Source organism: Amblyraja radiata, chromosome X (assembly GCF_010909765.2).
Source record: "Amblyraja radiata isolate CabotCenter1 chromosome X, sAmbRad1.1.pri, whole genome shotgun sequence".
NCBI lineage: Eukaryota > Metazoa > Chordata > Chondrichthyes > Rajiformes > Rajidae > Amblyraja > Amblyraja radiata.
The window spans coordinates 4,255,738-4,271,159 of record NC_045999.1 but is presented as its reverse complement, the minus strand read 5'-3'; the positions used below and the strand labels follow the sequence as shown (position 1 = coordinate 4,271,159).

Genomic DNA, 15,422 nt, shown 5'->3' with positions numbered 1-15,422 from the left:
TGTGGACCCCCAGCAGGACCAAAAACAAGACCTGTCAAAAGGGCGGATGAGCTCCTAGCGAGCCAATGGCCATCCACACTTCAGAAGATGTTCAAGAAGGAACTGCAGATGCTGGAAAATCGAAGGTACACAAAATGCTGGAGAAACTCAGCGGGTGCAGCAGCATCTATGGAGCGAAGGAAATAGGCAACGTTTCGGGCCGAAAGCTTTCTTCAGACTTCTTCAACTTTGCAGAAGGGTTTCGGCCCGAAACGTTGCCTATTTCCTTCGCTCCATAGATGCTGCTGCACCCGCTGAGTTTCTCCAGCATTTTGTGTACCCACACTTCAGTACAAGTTGCGATCACTGCCGTACATCGCATTGTAATGGGCCAGTCCCTCTTTCACGAGGTGATTCACGAATTCTCCCGAGTTTTCCCCTGATTCAAACTCGCAGAATGTTCGTAACGAGTCCTTAGGAGTTGGTAGATATATCGTAGCGGCTCGTTATGCCAGCCCTAGGGACTCGTGGCATCGGGTAAGTCATGACGTTTTTTCCAGCCCGATAAAAAATGTCCACCAGTAAAAAAAATAGTTGAGATGAAAGAATTAAGTTGTGAAAGTGGGACAGGCCCTTAAGGCACCGTGCCCGTTGATGTTGTTAACGATGATGGTGATGATAATGGATAAGAAGTGTTTAGAGGGGTATGGGTCAAATGGGATTCGCCCACAATTCCAACTTGGTCAGCATAGCAAAGTTGAAGAAGTCTGCAGAAGGGTTTCGGCCCGAAACGTTGCCTATTTCCTTCGCTCCATAGATGCTGCCTCACCCGCTGAGTTTCTCCAGCATTTTTGTCTACCTTAGCAAAGTTGGGCCTGTTTCCATGCTGTATCAAGCTATGACTATAAAAGCATTTTTTTTTTTTTAAATCATTTGTGACTTTTTTTCCAGTGTAAGGTATGTGCGTTCACCACCTTCAGACGTATTTTTAATGCTTCCTGGAGAACAACATGTGGATTAGAAAATGTGCCAACACAGTATCACCAGTAATACAAACTCCCCATCTGGAAAGTAGGTTCTTGCACAGCACCAGGGCTTAACATTCATAAGGTAGGCAAGGATTACAAATCCTCGATAATTGTAGATAATAGAAAGATAATGGGTAGCAATTTGTCAGACTATAATTCCATACTTGAATTAAAATTATGTGCAATAGGCAGTGATCTATTTTAAGGCAACCTTACAACTGCGTGTGGTTTATTCGTATTAATATTCAAAATCATTCATAAAATTCTCCACAGTCAGTTGCAAAGCCATGAGTCATCTTAATATTTTGATTTTAGCTTGAAATCTTAATTGAATAAATCCATAAAAACAGCAGCAGGTGGCAGGTTAGGAAACAAATACCGTAAAACAAATATATTTGAGGAGTTAGTCATTTTGAAAATATGAAATTGGACCAAAATTTATTTTTTACCATAACTGGTGGATGGGGATTTGTTTATTGAATTTAATTCAGTTTAGTTTAGAGATACAGCGTGGAAACAGGCCCATCGGCCCATCGAGTCCGTACTGACCAGCGGTCCCTGGATACTTTTTCTATCTATCCTCCACATAAGGGATAATTTACACGTTTTTATCAAAACCAGTTAACCTACAAACCTGTAGACAATAGACAATAGGTGCAGGAGTAGGCCATTCGGCCCATCGAGCCAGCACCGCCATTCAATGTGATCATGAGTTGGATGATCAGCCATGATCATATTGAATGGCGGTGCAGGCTTAAAGGGCCGAATGGCCTACTCCTGCACCTATTTTCTATGTTTCTATGTTTCTATCATGGCTGATCATCCCCAATCAGTACCCCGTTCCTGCCTTCTCACCAGATCCCCTGACTCCACAATCTTTAAGAGCCCTATCTAGCTCTCTCTTGAAAGCATCCAGAGAACCGGCCTCCACCGCCCTCTGAGGCAGGGAATTCCACAGACTCACAACTCTCTGTGAGAAAAAGTGTTTCCTCGTCTCTGTTCTAAATGGCTTACCCCTTATTCTTCAACTGTGTGTGGCCCCTGGTTCTGGACTCCCCCAACAGTTATATCTTTGTGTCTAAGAAGGAACTGCAGATGCTGGAAAATCGAAGGTACACAAAAATGCTGGAGAAACTCAGCGGGTGCAGCAGCATCTATGGAGCGAAGGAGATAGGCAACGTTTCGGCACGAAACGTTGCCTATCTCCTTCGCTCCATAGATGCTGCTGCACCCGCTGAGTTTCTCCAGCATTTTTGTGTACCTTAGTTATATCTTTGTAATGAGGAAGCTGGAGCACCCAGAGAAAACCCACGAGGGTCAGAGAGAGAATGTACAAACTCAGCACGGACTGCACCCGTAGTCAGGATCGAACCCGGGTCCCTGGCACTGTAAGGCAGCAAGCTACCGCTGCCCCACCACGTTGCATCTACTTAAGAATTTGAAGTCTTTATCTCCCACTTTCACTCCAGCAAGGATTGCAATGCATTTTATTTGACATTAATTCCATTTATTGCGATGATGTTAAAATATATATTTATATAAGACTGCCTTGAAATAAATTAACACTTACATTTGGATTATTCACTTCAATTAATGTAAAGATCCGTGATGCCCACTACTTTAGTAAATTTGATATAAATCTTTAAGTTGACATACAAAAAAAAATCCATAGAAAAGACCTTCTAGGGTAAGTTAATACAAATGCTAGTCAGTATATTTAAGTGGATTACTCTTTGAAACCCTTTCTCAATCAGAAGGAAATCTGTTCATTTTCTACTGCGATGGTAGTTACTAATGCTCATCTTTCAGGAGAGAAGCTGGGTTTAAAAAAAACCCCATTATTGATCAACCTCATTTACAAATACTGTCCTCAGAATATACGTTGCCAAAAAAATCAGCTGTGAGTCCTCAATAATATTTCTTTGAATTGGTTTCCCCTCGATTCCTGTAAAACAGAAACATATACTGTTTTCATGGAAGATTATTGTTTTATTTCGAAACAAAGGAACTGCAGATGCTGGGTTACAAAAGAAGAGAAAAAGTGCTGGAGTAAGCTCACCGGGGTCAGCATCTCAGGACAACGTTTTGGGTTGGGACCCTTCTTCAGTGGATGTAGGGGAGGGGGGAAGAAAGCTGGAAGAAAGGAGGGGCAGGACAAAACCTGACCAACATCCAAGTCTCGACCCGAAACGTCACCTATTCCTTCGCTCCATAGAAGCGGGCAAGATCATCTCTGACCCCTCTCACCCTGGCCACAAACTCTTTGAATCACTTCCCTGTGGAAGGCGACTCCGGACTGTCAAAGCTGCCACAGCCAGACATAAAAACAGTTTTTATCCACGAGTAGTTGCTCTACTCAACAGCCAAAAATCTGTAGCCTCCCTTTGATCTGGTATTTTGTTGGTTCACATGCTTGATCAATGGTGTTTTATCATTAATGTTTTATTATTATTAATGTTTAGTGTTTTCCGAGTCATTCGTAATTGTCACTGTATGTCATGTTGTTACTTGTGGGCGGAGCACCAAGGCAAATTCCTTGTATGTGAATACTTGGCCAATAAACTTACTTACTTACTTACATAGAAACATAGAAACATAGAAATTAGGTGCAGGAGTAGGCCATTCGGCCCTTCGAGCCTGCACCGCCATTCAATATGATCATGGCTGATCATCCAACTCAGTATCCCGTACCTGCCTTCTCTCCATGCCCTCTGATCCCCTTAGCCACAAGGGCCACATCTAACTCCCTCTTAAATATAGCCAATGAACTGGCCTCGACTACCCTCTGTGGCAGAGAGTTCCAGAGATTCACCACTCTCTGTGTGAAAAAAGTTCTTCTCATCTCGGTTTTAAACGATTTCCCCCTTATCCTTAAGCTGTGACCCCTTGTCCTGGACTTCCCCAACATCAGGTACAATCTTCCTGCATCTAGCCTGTCCAACCCCTTAAGAATTTTGAAAGTTTCTATAAGATCCCCTCTCAATCTCCTAAATTCTAGAGAGTATAAACCAAGTCTATCCAGTCTTTCTTTATAAGATAGTCCTGACATCCCAGGAATCAGTCTGGTGAACCTTCTCTGCACTCCCTCTATGGCAATAATGTCCTTCCTCAGATTTGGAGACCAAAACTGTACGCAATACTCCAGGTGTGGTCTCACCAAGACCCTGTACAACTGCAGTAGAACCTCCCTGCTCCTATACTCAAATCCTTTTGCTATGAAAGCTAACATACCATTCGCTTTCTTCACTGCCTGCTGCACCTGCATGCCTACTTTCAATGACTGGTGTACCATGACACCCAGGTCTCGCTGCATCTCCCCTTTTCCTAGTCGGCCTCACTGCCTCACCCGCTGAGTTTCTCCAGCATTTTTGTCTACCTTCCATTTTTCCAGCATCTGCAGTTCTTTCTTAAGCATCAGATCCTTCAATTTGCCCTGCCAGGTAATACTGAGAGTTCACCGAGTCAGAAATGAGACTGTTCTTCCTTCAGTCCCCAATAGCTGTGATCAAGTCAGCCGTTCATTAACCCTTTCACCAAGTTGTGAACTCCCATCTCACAGATAACATCTCTCAACGTCTGCACTACCCTGGAGTATTGTGTGCAGTTTTGGCCTCCTAATTTGAGGAAGGACATCCTTGCTACTGAGGGAGTGCAGCGTAGGTTTACAAGGTTAATTCACGGGATGGCGGGGCTGTCATATGCTGAGAGAATGGAGCTGCTGGGCTTGTACACTCTGGAGTTTAGAAGGATGAGAGGGTACCTCATTGAAACATATAAGATTGTTAAGGGTTTGGACACGCTAGAGCAGGAAACATGTTCCCGATTTTGGGGGAGTCCAGAACCAGGGGCCACACAGTTTAAGAATAAGGAGTAAGCCATTTAGAACGGAGACGAGGAAACACTTTTTCTCACAGAGAGTGGCGAGTCTGTGGAATTCTCTGCCTCAGAGGGCGGTGGAGGCAGGTTCTCTGGATGCTTTCAAGAGAGAGCTAGATAGGGCTCTTAAAAATAGTGGGATATGGGGAGAAGGCAGGAACGGGGTACTGATTGTAGATGATCAGCCATGATCACATTGAATGGTTCGAAGGGCCGAATGGCCTACTCCTGCAACTATTGTCTATTGTCTACTCAACCTCTGACTAGCAGGGATCACTCAACCCCACAAGTTCTGTGGAACTAATAACATGAAGAAGGGTCTCGACCCAAAGGGTCACCCATTCCTTCTCTCCAGAGATGCTGTCTGTCCCTCTGAGTTACTCCAGCATGTTGTGTTGAACTTCAGTGTAAACCAGCATCTGCATGTCCCTTCCCACCAATAACACATCTAGATGGCAAGATGCTATTATCATCAGGTGGATAATTAGAAAGGCTTGAAACAAACACACGTCTCCATTTATTTACACTGCACTCCTGACAGTGTGGGAAATGACAGTGAACTCTGATGAAACGGCACCTGGCCCCAAACAACAGAATCATAGCTTGGGTGAATCATTGTGTTTACACTCCTGACCAAGAATTGGCAATGATTACAGTGAAGTTTAATCCACCACTTCTATATTTCCTTAAGCTAACAAATATAGCAAAGACATCATCAAGGATAATTTAACTTAAAAAACAAATTATTTGTGTTTCCTGTTGCTTTCATGATAGGTTGTGGTTCTGCAGGCGCTTTGGGCGGCGCAATGGTGAAGCGGTGGATCAGCTACCTCCCAGCGCCTGTGACCCGGGTTCGATCCTGACCTCAGGTACTGTCTGTGTGGAGTTTGCACGCTCGCCCTGTGACCACGTGGGCTTTCTTTGGGTGCTCCGGTTTCCTCCCACATCCCAAAGACATGCGGGGGTGTAGGTTAATTGGCTTCTGTAAATTGCCCCAAGTATGTAGGATGCAAAACTGGGATGACAGAGAAGGTGTGTGTGTGTGTGTGTGTGTGTGTGTATGTGTGTGTGTGTGTGTGTGTGTGTGTGTGTCTGTGTGTGTGTGTGTGTGTGTGTGTGTGTGTGTGTGTGTGTGCGCATGTGTGTGTGTGTGTGTGTGTGCGCATGTGTGTGTGTGCGCATGTGTGTGTGTGTGTGTGTGTGTGTGTGTGTGTGTGTGTGTGCGCATGTGTGTGTGTGCGCATGTGTGTGTGTGTGTGTGTGTGTGTGTGTGTGTGTGCGCATGTGTGTGTGTGTGTGTGTGTGTGCGCGCATGTGTGTGTGTGTGTGTGTGTGTGTGTGTGTGTGTGTGTGTGTGTGTGCGCATGTGTGCGTGTGTGTGTGTGTGTGTGTGTGTGTGTGTGTGTGTGCGCGCGCGTGCATGTGTGTGAGATTGATGGTCAGCATGGACTCCATGGGCTGAAGGGCCTGATTGCATGTGGCATCTCTCAACTAAACATTGCCCTGCAGGAAGCCATGTGAATAAGAACCCAGTCCATGCTCAGGTTTTTGATCATCTACAAATTCTGAAACCAGTACTGGAATCCTTGGCGACACAAGGAATCTCCAAGTAACTCATCGGGTCAGGCAGCATCTGTGGATGGAATGGGTCGGTGGCAATGCGGATCGGGGTCCTTCTTCAGACTGAGTTACTCCAGCACTTTGTGTCTTTATTCGTGAAGCAGCACCTGCAGTTCCTTGTGTAGATGGTAGACCATCAGCGCGAGGCTTCTCCTAACAGTGCCTGTAGACACCACTGTAATGTGAGTGGGACAGTACAGTTCACAATACAGTGCTGCTTGGTTTCATTGCCAATGTGTTGCGTTGAATAACATTTTGCCTTCTACCCAAATACTAATTAGTCCAAATGACTGGTCAACAATGCATTGCCAGTAAATACATTTTTCGGACAGACACACACACACACACACACACACACACACACACACACACACACACACACACACACATAGATACACGTACACACCCACAAAACACACACCCACACATACACATCCACCAGACATGGACTTACACACACACCACACTCAGACACATACCACATACACACACGCACTCCCCAACTCAGACACACACCCATGTACACGCACATGTATTCACTACACTCGGAGTTGCACCGCACGCATCACACACTGGCACACACGCACGCACACACACACACACACACACACACACACACACACACACACACACACACACACACACACACACACACACACACACACACACACACACACACACACACACACACATACACACCACTGACACACCCACACAACACTAACACACACATCACACTGACATAAACACACCACCCTCTGGCACACACACCACTGAAACACACACTGACACACACAACTTACCTGTGTATTAGGTAGTAGAAAAAGAATACTGATTGTAGGACAATGAACACCAAGAAGTGCCACGTGGACAGACACGATGGGACAGGAAGTGCCTTTGGGCAGCTGAGATGTTGAACCTGCAGAAAACACAATTAGCGAACTTTATCCAATTCAATCACATCAACGGCTCAAACCCGCTACACATGGGAATTATAACCCAATACCAGCCTGCACCTACTCTACTCTAGCATGTTGTGTCTATCTTCGTGTCTGGGCGTCTGATATACCACAGCGTCGCCAGACTTGAATGTCTGGGATCTGGCCCTCAGGAGAATGCAGACCTCCTGGTTCATCCAAGGCTTCGGGTTGGAGAACACGAGGACAGTTTTCGTGGGAATACACAAAATGTGTTGTGACAACTTGCTGGAGGGAGTTTTATAGACAGTATCCACATAATGGTGAATAATGTATGGAGTCGGTGGGGGGGTCGGGGGGGGGGGGGGGGGGGGAGAGAAGGGGGGTGTTGGGGAAGGAAAGCTCATTGCATCTCAAGCCACGGTGATCCTGTGCAACAGTCAACATTGTCATTGGGTCGGTCATGGTGGCGCAGTGGTAGAGTTGCTGCCTTACAGCGAACACAGTCCCTGAGACCCAGGTTCGATCCCGACTACGGGCGCTGTCTGTACGGAGTTTGTACCTTCTCCCCGTGACCTGCGTGGGTTTTCTCCGAGATCTTCGGTTTCCTCCCACACTCCCAAGACGTGCAGGTTTGTAGGTTAATTGGCTTGGTAAATGTTAAAATTGACACCAGTGCGTGTAGGATAGTGTTAATGCGCGGGCCAGGGATCGCTGGTCGGCGCGGACCCGGTGGGCCGAAGGGCCTGTTTCTACGCTGTATCTCTAAACTAAACTAGATCCCACCGCAGAGATGAACAGCAGCAATACTGAAGACAGCACCAAGGTCACAAGTCCCACCTCTGCCTCTTGAGACTGGAAGGCTTTTTATAAGACACGTCTGGGAAACTGCCTGGCAAAGTGAATATCTATCAAAGGGCTGTCTGCATATCTCTCTCTCTGCCTCCCTGGGGAAATGCCATTTGTGTTCTTGGAGGTATTTAATGTGCCAGGACATGTACAACATCCGATGGCCTTTAACCCTAACTGCTGCTTGCTGCATTGTACAAATGCACAAATAAATTACTTAACGCAAAGAAAAAGGATGAGACCATTCCTATGTAGAGTATTTAAAGCAGGTCTTCCCTCGAAATAGTCCTGAAGCTAACATTAGCAAAGCTGGACACAAAATGCTGGAGTAACTCAGCGGGACGGGCAGCATCTCTGGAGAGAAGGAATGGGTGGCGTTTCGGGTCGAGACTCTTCTCCGGACAGAGGGAAGGATCTCGACCCGAAACGTCACCCATTCCTTCTCTCCAGAGATGCTGCCGGTCCCGCTGAGTTACTCCAGCATTTTGTGTCTATCTTCGGTGTAAACCAGCATCTGCAGTTCCTTCCTGCAACTTTAGCAAAGACCTGGCACAAGGGGTATAGCATAGGGCGGCACGGTGAGCTGCTGCCTTACAGCGCCAGGGACCTGGGTTCGATCCCGACCACGGGTGCTGTTTGTACGGAGTTTGTACGTTCTCCCCATGACGGCGTGGGTTTTCTTCGGGTGCACTGGTTTCCTCCCACACTACAAAGATGTACAAGTTTGTAGGAAAATTTGTGATATGTCCCTAGTGTGTAGGATAGTCTAGTGTAAGTGGATCGCTGGTTGCCGTGGATTCGGTGAGCCTGTTTACAATGGGCCTGTTTCTGCACTGTGCCTCTGAACTAAACTAAACAAAATAAGCATATTCGAACATCCTTTACAGCACATTAAGTTTGGTTTAGTTTAGTTTAGACATACAGCGCAGAAACAGGCCCTTCGGCCCACTGAGTCCGCACCAACCAGCGATCCCCGCACATTAATACTATCCTACACACACCAGGGACAATTTACACTTACACCAAGCCAATTAACCTACAAACCTGTACGTCTTTGGAGTGTGGGAGGAAACCAAAAATCTCGGAGAAAACCCACGCAGGTCATGGGGAGAACGTGCAAACTCCGTACAGACAGCACCCGTAGTCGGGATCGAACCCGGGTCTCCGGCGTTGTAAGTGCTGCAAGGCAGCAACTCTACCGCTGCACCACCGTGCCGCACAAAGCAGACAGACTGTCAATACTTGATAGAACGTTGACCATTTTAAATCGCGATCTTGAATGACCAGGCGCTGATACAGGTTTAGTCCTTTGAGCATTCTCAGTCTAAAGGGCAAATCTCTTGTGCTGCTGCAAGTAGGAATTTCATTGTTCCGTTTCGGGCCGTATGACAATATAACACTCCTGTCTCGAACATGCAGAGACTGGCAACTTCAAAGCAACCACCGGATCGTCAGTGCACGGAATCAACAACTTCACATAACTGGCCTGGCCAGATTTCTTTCACACCTCCACCCTCTACTACCATCTCTCAGATCCTCAACTTTAGCATTTGCGTGTAAAGTTATATCCTGTTCAGAGCAGCAGCTATTTTTAAAAGAAAGCCTTGCCGCAATGACGAGAGGAATGGTTAATGAGCGTGCGTGAACACTCGAAAGGCCCCACTGACTTGGCCTCCACAGCCCACAGTGGCAAATAATCCCACAGATTCGCCACCCTCTGACTCAAGACATTTCTCCTCATCTCCTTGCTAAAAGAACGTCCTTCAATTGTGAGGCCATGGCCTCTGGTTCGAGACTCTCCCACTAATGGAAAAATGCTGCCCACACCAAAGGCTCCGGGCTGTAACACGCCCTGTGGCTCAACGATATACAGTGCAAGAACAAATTCATAATTAAAGCAAAATTCAGAAACGTTCACACCATACCTTGGCATTCAGAAGAATGTCGACATCCTTCTTGACAATGTGGACATGCTCCTTAATCTCCCCAAAGTGGTCCATCGCTGAAACCATGGTCTTCAAGGACTGTTGGTTCAGCTTCATTTTTGATGCAATGTTGTCTATGTTCATCCTGAGATGAGATGAGATATTGTATTGTATTGTATGTATGACTGCTTCAATTTCGTTCAGACTTCGGTCTGGATGACAATAAAAGGCTATCCTATCCTATCCTATCCTATCCTATAGACCATAAGTGGATTAAGATGCAAGGGGCAAGCAGACCCCCACCATGGTTCAGTGATGGGGTAGTGCAGCATTGTGTGGGGGTGTAGTCAAGATAAAATGAAGGGCAACAAAAGTGCTGGAGTAATTCAGTGGGTACTCCATAGGGTACTTGCCATAGAGGGAGTACAGAGAAGGTTCACCAGACTGATTCCTGGGATGTCAGGACTTTCATATGAAGAAAGACTGGATAGACTCGGCTTGTACACGCTAGAATTTAGAAGATTGAGGGGGGACCTTATAGAAACGTACAAAATTCTTAAGGGGTTGGACAGGCTAGATGCAGGAAGATTGTTCCCGATGTTGGGGAAGTCCAGAACAAGGGGTTCACAGTTTAAGGATAAGGGGGAAATCTTTTAGGACCGAGATGAGGAAAACATTTTTCACACAGAGAGTGGTGAATCTCTGGAATTCTCTGCCACAGAAGATAGTTGAGGCCACAGTTCATTGGCTATATTTAAGAGGGAGTTAGATGTGGCCCTTGTGGCTAAAGGGATCAGGAGGTATGGAGAGAAGGCAGGTACAGGATACTGAGTTGGATGATCAGCCATGATCATATTGAATGGCGGTGCAGGCTCGAAGGGCCGAAAGGCCTACTCCTGCACCTATTGTCTATGTTTCTATGGTACATGGACAGGTGATATTTTGGGGTTGGGCCTCTTCTTCAGACTGATTGTGGGAGTGTGGGTTGGGGGGGGGGGGGGGGGTTGGAAGGAAAGTTGTAAGAGAGGAGAGGCAAAGTGTGGCAGGTGACAGGTGGACACGGGCGAGGGTTTTTTTTTTGGAACATATTTGGAACAAAGGGCAGAGATAAAACCAGAAGGTGCGAGAGAGGTGCTGTTATGGTTTGAAACCCTTCGTCAGACAGCGAGTCAGGGGACAGGGAAACGAGAGATAGAAACGTCATCCATTCCTTCTCTCCAGAGATGCTGCCTAACCCGCTGAGTTACTCCAGCTTTTTGCGTGTGTGTGCCTGGAACATTTTGGGCAAAATTAGGAGGTGGGGGGATGATTTAATTGAAACCCGAGGGGTAACCTTTTCACGCAAGGGGCGGTAGATGCCAGAGGAGGTAGTTGAGGCAAGGAATATCGCCTCAACATTTAAGAAACATTTAGACAGGAACATGTATAGGACAGGTTTAGAGGGATATGGGCCAAATGCAGGCAGGTGGGACGAGTGTAACTGGGACATGTTGGTCGGTGTGGGCAAGATGGGCCCAAAGGCCAATATCCATGCTGTATCACTCTATGGCCCTATGAGATTCTGCAACATCGCAGGGGCGGTGACGGTGGCACAACGGTAGAGTTGCTGCCTCACAGCGCCGGGGACCCGGGTTCGATCCCGGCTACGGGTGCTGTCTGTACGGAGTCTGTACCTTCTCCCCGTGACCTCCGTGGGTTTTCTCAGAGATCTTCGGTTTCCTCCCACACTCCAAAGACGTGCAGGTTTGTAGGTTAATTGGCTTGGTAAATGTAAAAAATTATATTGTCCCCTAGTGGGTGTAGGATAGTGTCAATGTGCGGGGATCGCTGGTCGGCACGGACCCGATGGGCCGAAGGGCCTGTTTCTGCACTGTGTCTCTAATCTGAACCTGCCCAACAAACAAGAGTTATTTGGAGTTCAAGAAGGAACTGCAGATGCTGGAAAATCGAAGGTACACAAAAATGCTGGAGAAACTCAGCGGGTGCAGCAGCATCTATGGAGCGAAGGAAATAGGTGACGTTTCGGGCCGAAACCCTTCTTCAGACTGAAGAAACCCTTCTTCAGACATCAGTCTGAAGAAGGGTTTCGGCCCGAAACGTCACCTATTTCCTTCGCTCCATAGATGCTGCTGCACCCGCTGAGTTTCTCCAGCATTTTTGTGTACCTAAGAGTTATTTGGAGGTTGCTCTGCAAACATACCCTGGTGTGGTCACAAGCTGACCAAGACTGAACATCTCCACATAAAAATGGGATGCAAGGGTTACATGAAGTTGGGGAAATCAATGTTCATACTGCTGGGTTGTAAGGTGTCCAAGATTGGGATACCTCTGTGATAAAGCTGACTGCTCTGCATTGCCTAATATATTGGTCACTGCAGTCAGATTAGACACAAGCAGTGACACTTGGCTTTATTCCAACACCATTCTCTGGTGAGCAAGGCCACAGATGGCTTTGCCTTACTGATCAAGTCCCTGCTGTAACAACGGCCGTTGACAGCGGGAAGAGACCCCACCAGCTACAGCTGTTATTGAGGAAGGGGTTCAACATTTTAAACAAGCAGCATTTCAGATTTAAAATCTCAGACGATTTGCAGACGCGATCTGCGAATTCGGATTCATTTGCATTTAGATTCTTAGAACAAGCATTGGAAATCTCCTGGGGTTGTCTTTCAGATCACAGGGCTTGCTGTGGTCACAGATGCTGCCTCGCCCAGCCAGTGTATCCAGCATTTCCAGATTCTGCGGCATTTTGTCTTTTCTGGCTTCGCCTACTTGGAGCGGAAAACAAGAACTCGGTGGAACACAGTGGGTGGGGCAGCATCTATGGAGGCAAAGAGCTGATCCATGGTCCTGATCTGGAACGTGGCCAATTTCTTTATCTCCACAGATGCTGATCCACCCGCTGAGTTTCTTCAGCAGTCATTTTTAGAGATGCAACGAGAAACTGGCCCTTCGGCCCACTTAGTCTGCACCGACCAGCGAGATACTAGTTCGATCCTACACACCAGGGACATTTCACAGAAGCCTATTAACTTACAAACCCGTAAATTGTATGAAGGAACTGCAGATGCTGGTTTAATCCAAAGATAGACACAAAAAGCTGGAGTAACTCGGCGGGTCAGGCAGCATCTCTGGAGAGAAGGAATGGGTGACGTTTCGGGTCGAGACCCTTCCTCAGATGACCCGAGTCGAAACGTCATGCATTCATTCTCTCCAGAGATGTCGCCTGTCCCGCTGAGTTACTCCAGCTTTTTGTGGTTATCTTTGGTTTAAACCAGCATCTGCAGTTCCTTCATACAACTTACAAACCCATACGTCTTTGGAGTGTGGGGGAAACCCGAGCACCCGGAGAAAACCCACCGGGAGAACTTGCAAACTCCGCACAGACAGCACCCGTAGTCAGGACCCAACCCGGGTCTCTGGCGCTGTGAGGCAGCAACTCTACCGCTGCGCCACAGTGATTGTTTCTTTTTTGCTCCAGATTACCGCATCTGCAGCCTTTTGTGCCTCTGAGTCACTCTAGTTGGAGGTAGATTGCTTCCGGGTGTTTACATGACTTGCATTTATGTTACGATTCTCAGGAAATTCTCTGTAATCTGTAATTACAGACCAGGCGGGTTGGGAGATTGCAACCTTCACGTGGCCCGCCCTGTTTCGACGAATGCAATCAACCCGGCGTGCACAATCAAATAAGATCAAATAGAACAAGTTGTCCTATAACTTTATAGCCTTTATAACAAGAGGAATCGAATATAGGAGCAAAGAGGTCCTTCTGCAGTTGTACAGAGCCCCAGTGAGACCACACCTGGGGTATAGTGTGCAGTTTTGGCCCCCTAATTTGAGGAAGGACATTCTTGCTATTGAGGGAGTGCAGCGTAGGTTTACAAGGTTAATTCCCGGGATGGCGGGACTGTCATATGCTGAGAGAATGGAGCAGCTGGGCTTGTACACTCTGGAGTTTAGAAGGATGAGAGGGCATCTCATTGAAACATATAAGATTGTTAAGGGTTTGGACACGCTAGAGGCAGGAAACATGTTCCCGATGTTGGAGGCGTCCAGAACCAGGGGCCACAATTTAAGAATAAGGAGTAAGCCATTTAGAACGGAGACGAGGAAACACTTTTTCTCACAGAGAGTGGTGAGTCTGTGGAATTCTCTGCCTCAGAGGGCGGTGGAGGCCGGTTCTCTGGATGCTTTCAAGAGAGAGCTAGATAGGGCTCTTAAAGATAGCGGAGTCAGGGGATATGGGGAGAAGGCAGGAACAGGGGTACTGATTGGGGATGATCAGCCATGATCACATTGAATGGCGGTGCTGGGTGCTGGCTCGAAGGGCCAAATGGCCTACTCCTGCACCTATTGTCTATAACTTTAGCCTGTGCACGGCATACGCAAGAAGAAGAAGAAGTGACCAGGCGGCTGGCAAACATTTTTCGTTGGACCCAGATCCTGCAACATCATCTGCCCAGCGAACAAGGGCTACTTGCTCTGAAGACCCACCTCATGTGGTCACAAGCTGAGAGGGAGTCAATGTCATCACAAAATATATTGTACAACCCAAAACACTTTAGAGCCTTGGGGGCCAGCCAACGGTAGTTACCGATGCAAAGCGGAACACATGGCAGGTGGTTGGCGTGTAACAAATTCTTATAGGGAGCGACATGGTAATGAAAATGCTGGTCAGACTGCATCTGCGGATGGTGAAACAGTCAACGTTTTGGTTCTGCGACATTTCACCGGAACTTTGAAAGAGAGAAACAGGCAAGGCTTTCAGTTGGTGGTAGGGAGGGGAAGGGAGTATCTACGATAGGATGTGTCAAAATGGCGTAGTGGGGACGATTATCAGCATGTTAGGCTGCGTAGCCTTTGTAATGAGTTGTTAACAATGAGGTGGTGGGAAAATGCAAAATGCTGGAAAAATGAAACAGGTCAGACAGTATATTGTAAATATCACCAACCCCAACTTGTCCTGGTCCAACCACATCAATAATAATAATAATACATTTTATTTATGGGCGCCTTTCAAGAGTCTCAAGGACACCTTACAAAAATTGAGCATGTATAGGAAAAACATGTAAGGGGAATGAAATAAATAGTAGAGACATGACTAGTACACAAAGTAAAGACAGAATTCAATACAAAACACAGCATAAGGCAATTAATGCACAGATGAAAAGGGACGGGGACGTGGGGCTAAGGATAGGCAGAGGTGAAGAGATGGGTCTTGAGGC

At 46.9% G+C, this 15,422-nt stretch overlaps 1 protein-coding gene across 2 annotated transcripts in view; it reads right to left on the bottom strand.

Moving 5' to 3' along the window:
* Nucleotides 1–2,464: 2,464 nt before the first annotated feature.
* lman1l (lectin, mannose binding 1 like) overlaps nucleotides 2,465–15,422 on the bottom strand; it is a 60,670-nt gene continuing 47,712 nt past the window's right edge. For both annotated transcript variants that reach the window (XM_033014922.1, XM_033014921.1), the window contains exons 11-13: nucleotides 10,195–10,339; nucleotides 7,307–7,422; nucleotides 2,465–2,952 (exon numbers count right to left, since the gene is read on the bottom strand). In XM_033014922.1, the coding sequence (XP_032870813.1) occupies nucleotides 2,916–2,952; nucleotides 7,307–7,422; nucleotides 10,195–10,339 (298 nt within the window). In that variant the 3' untranslated portion in view covers nucleotides 2,465–2,915. The remainder of the gene's footprint in view (nucleotides 2,953–7,306; nucleotides 7,423–10,194; nucleotides 10,340–15,422) is intronic.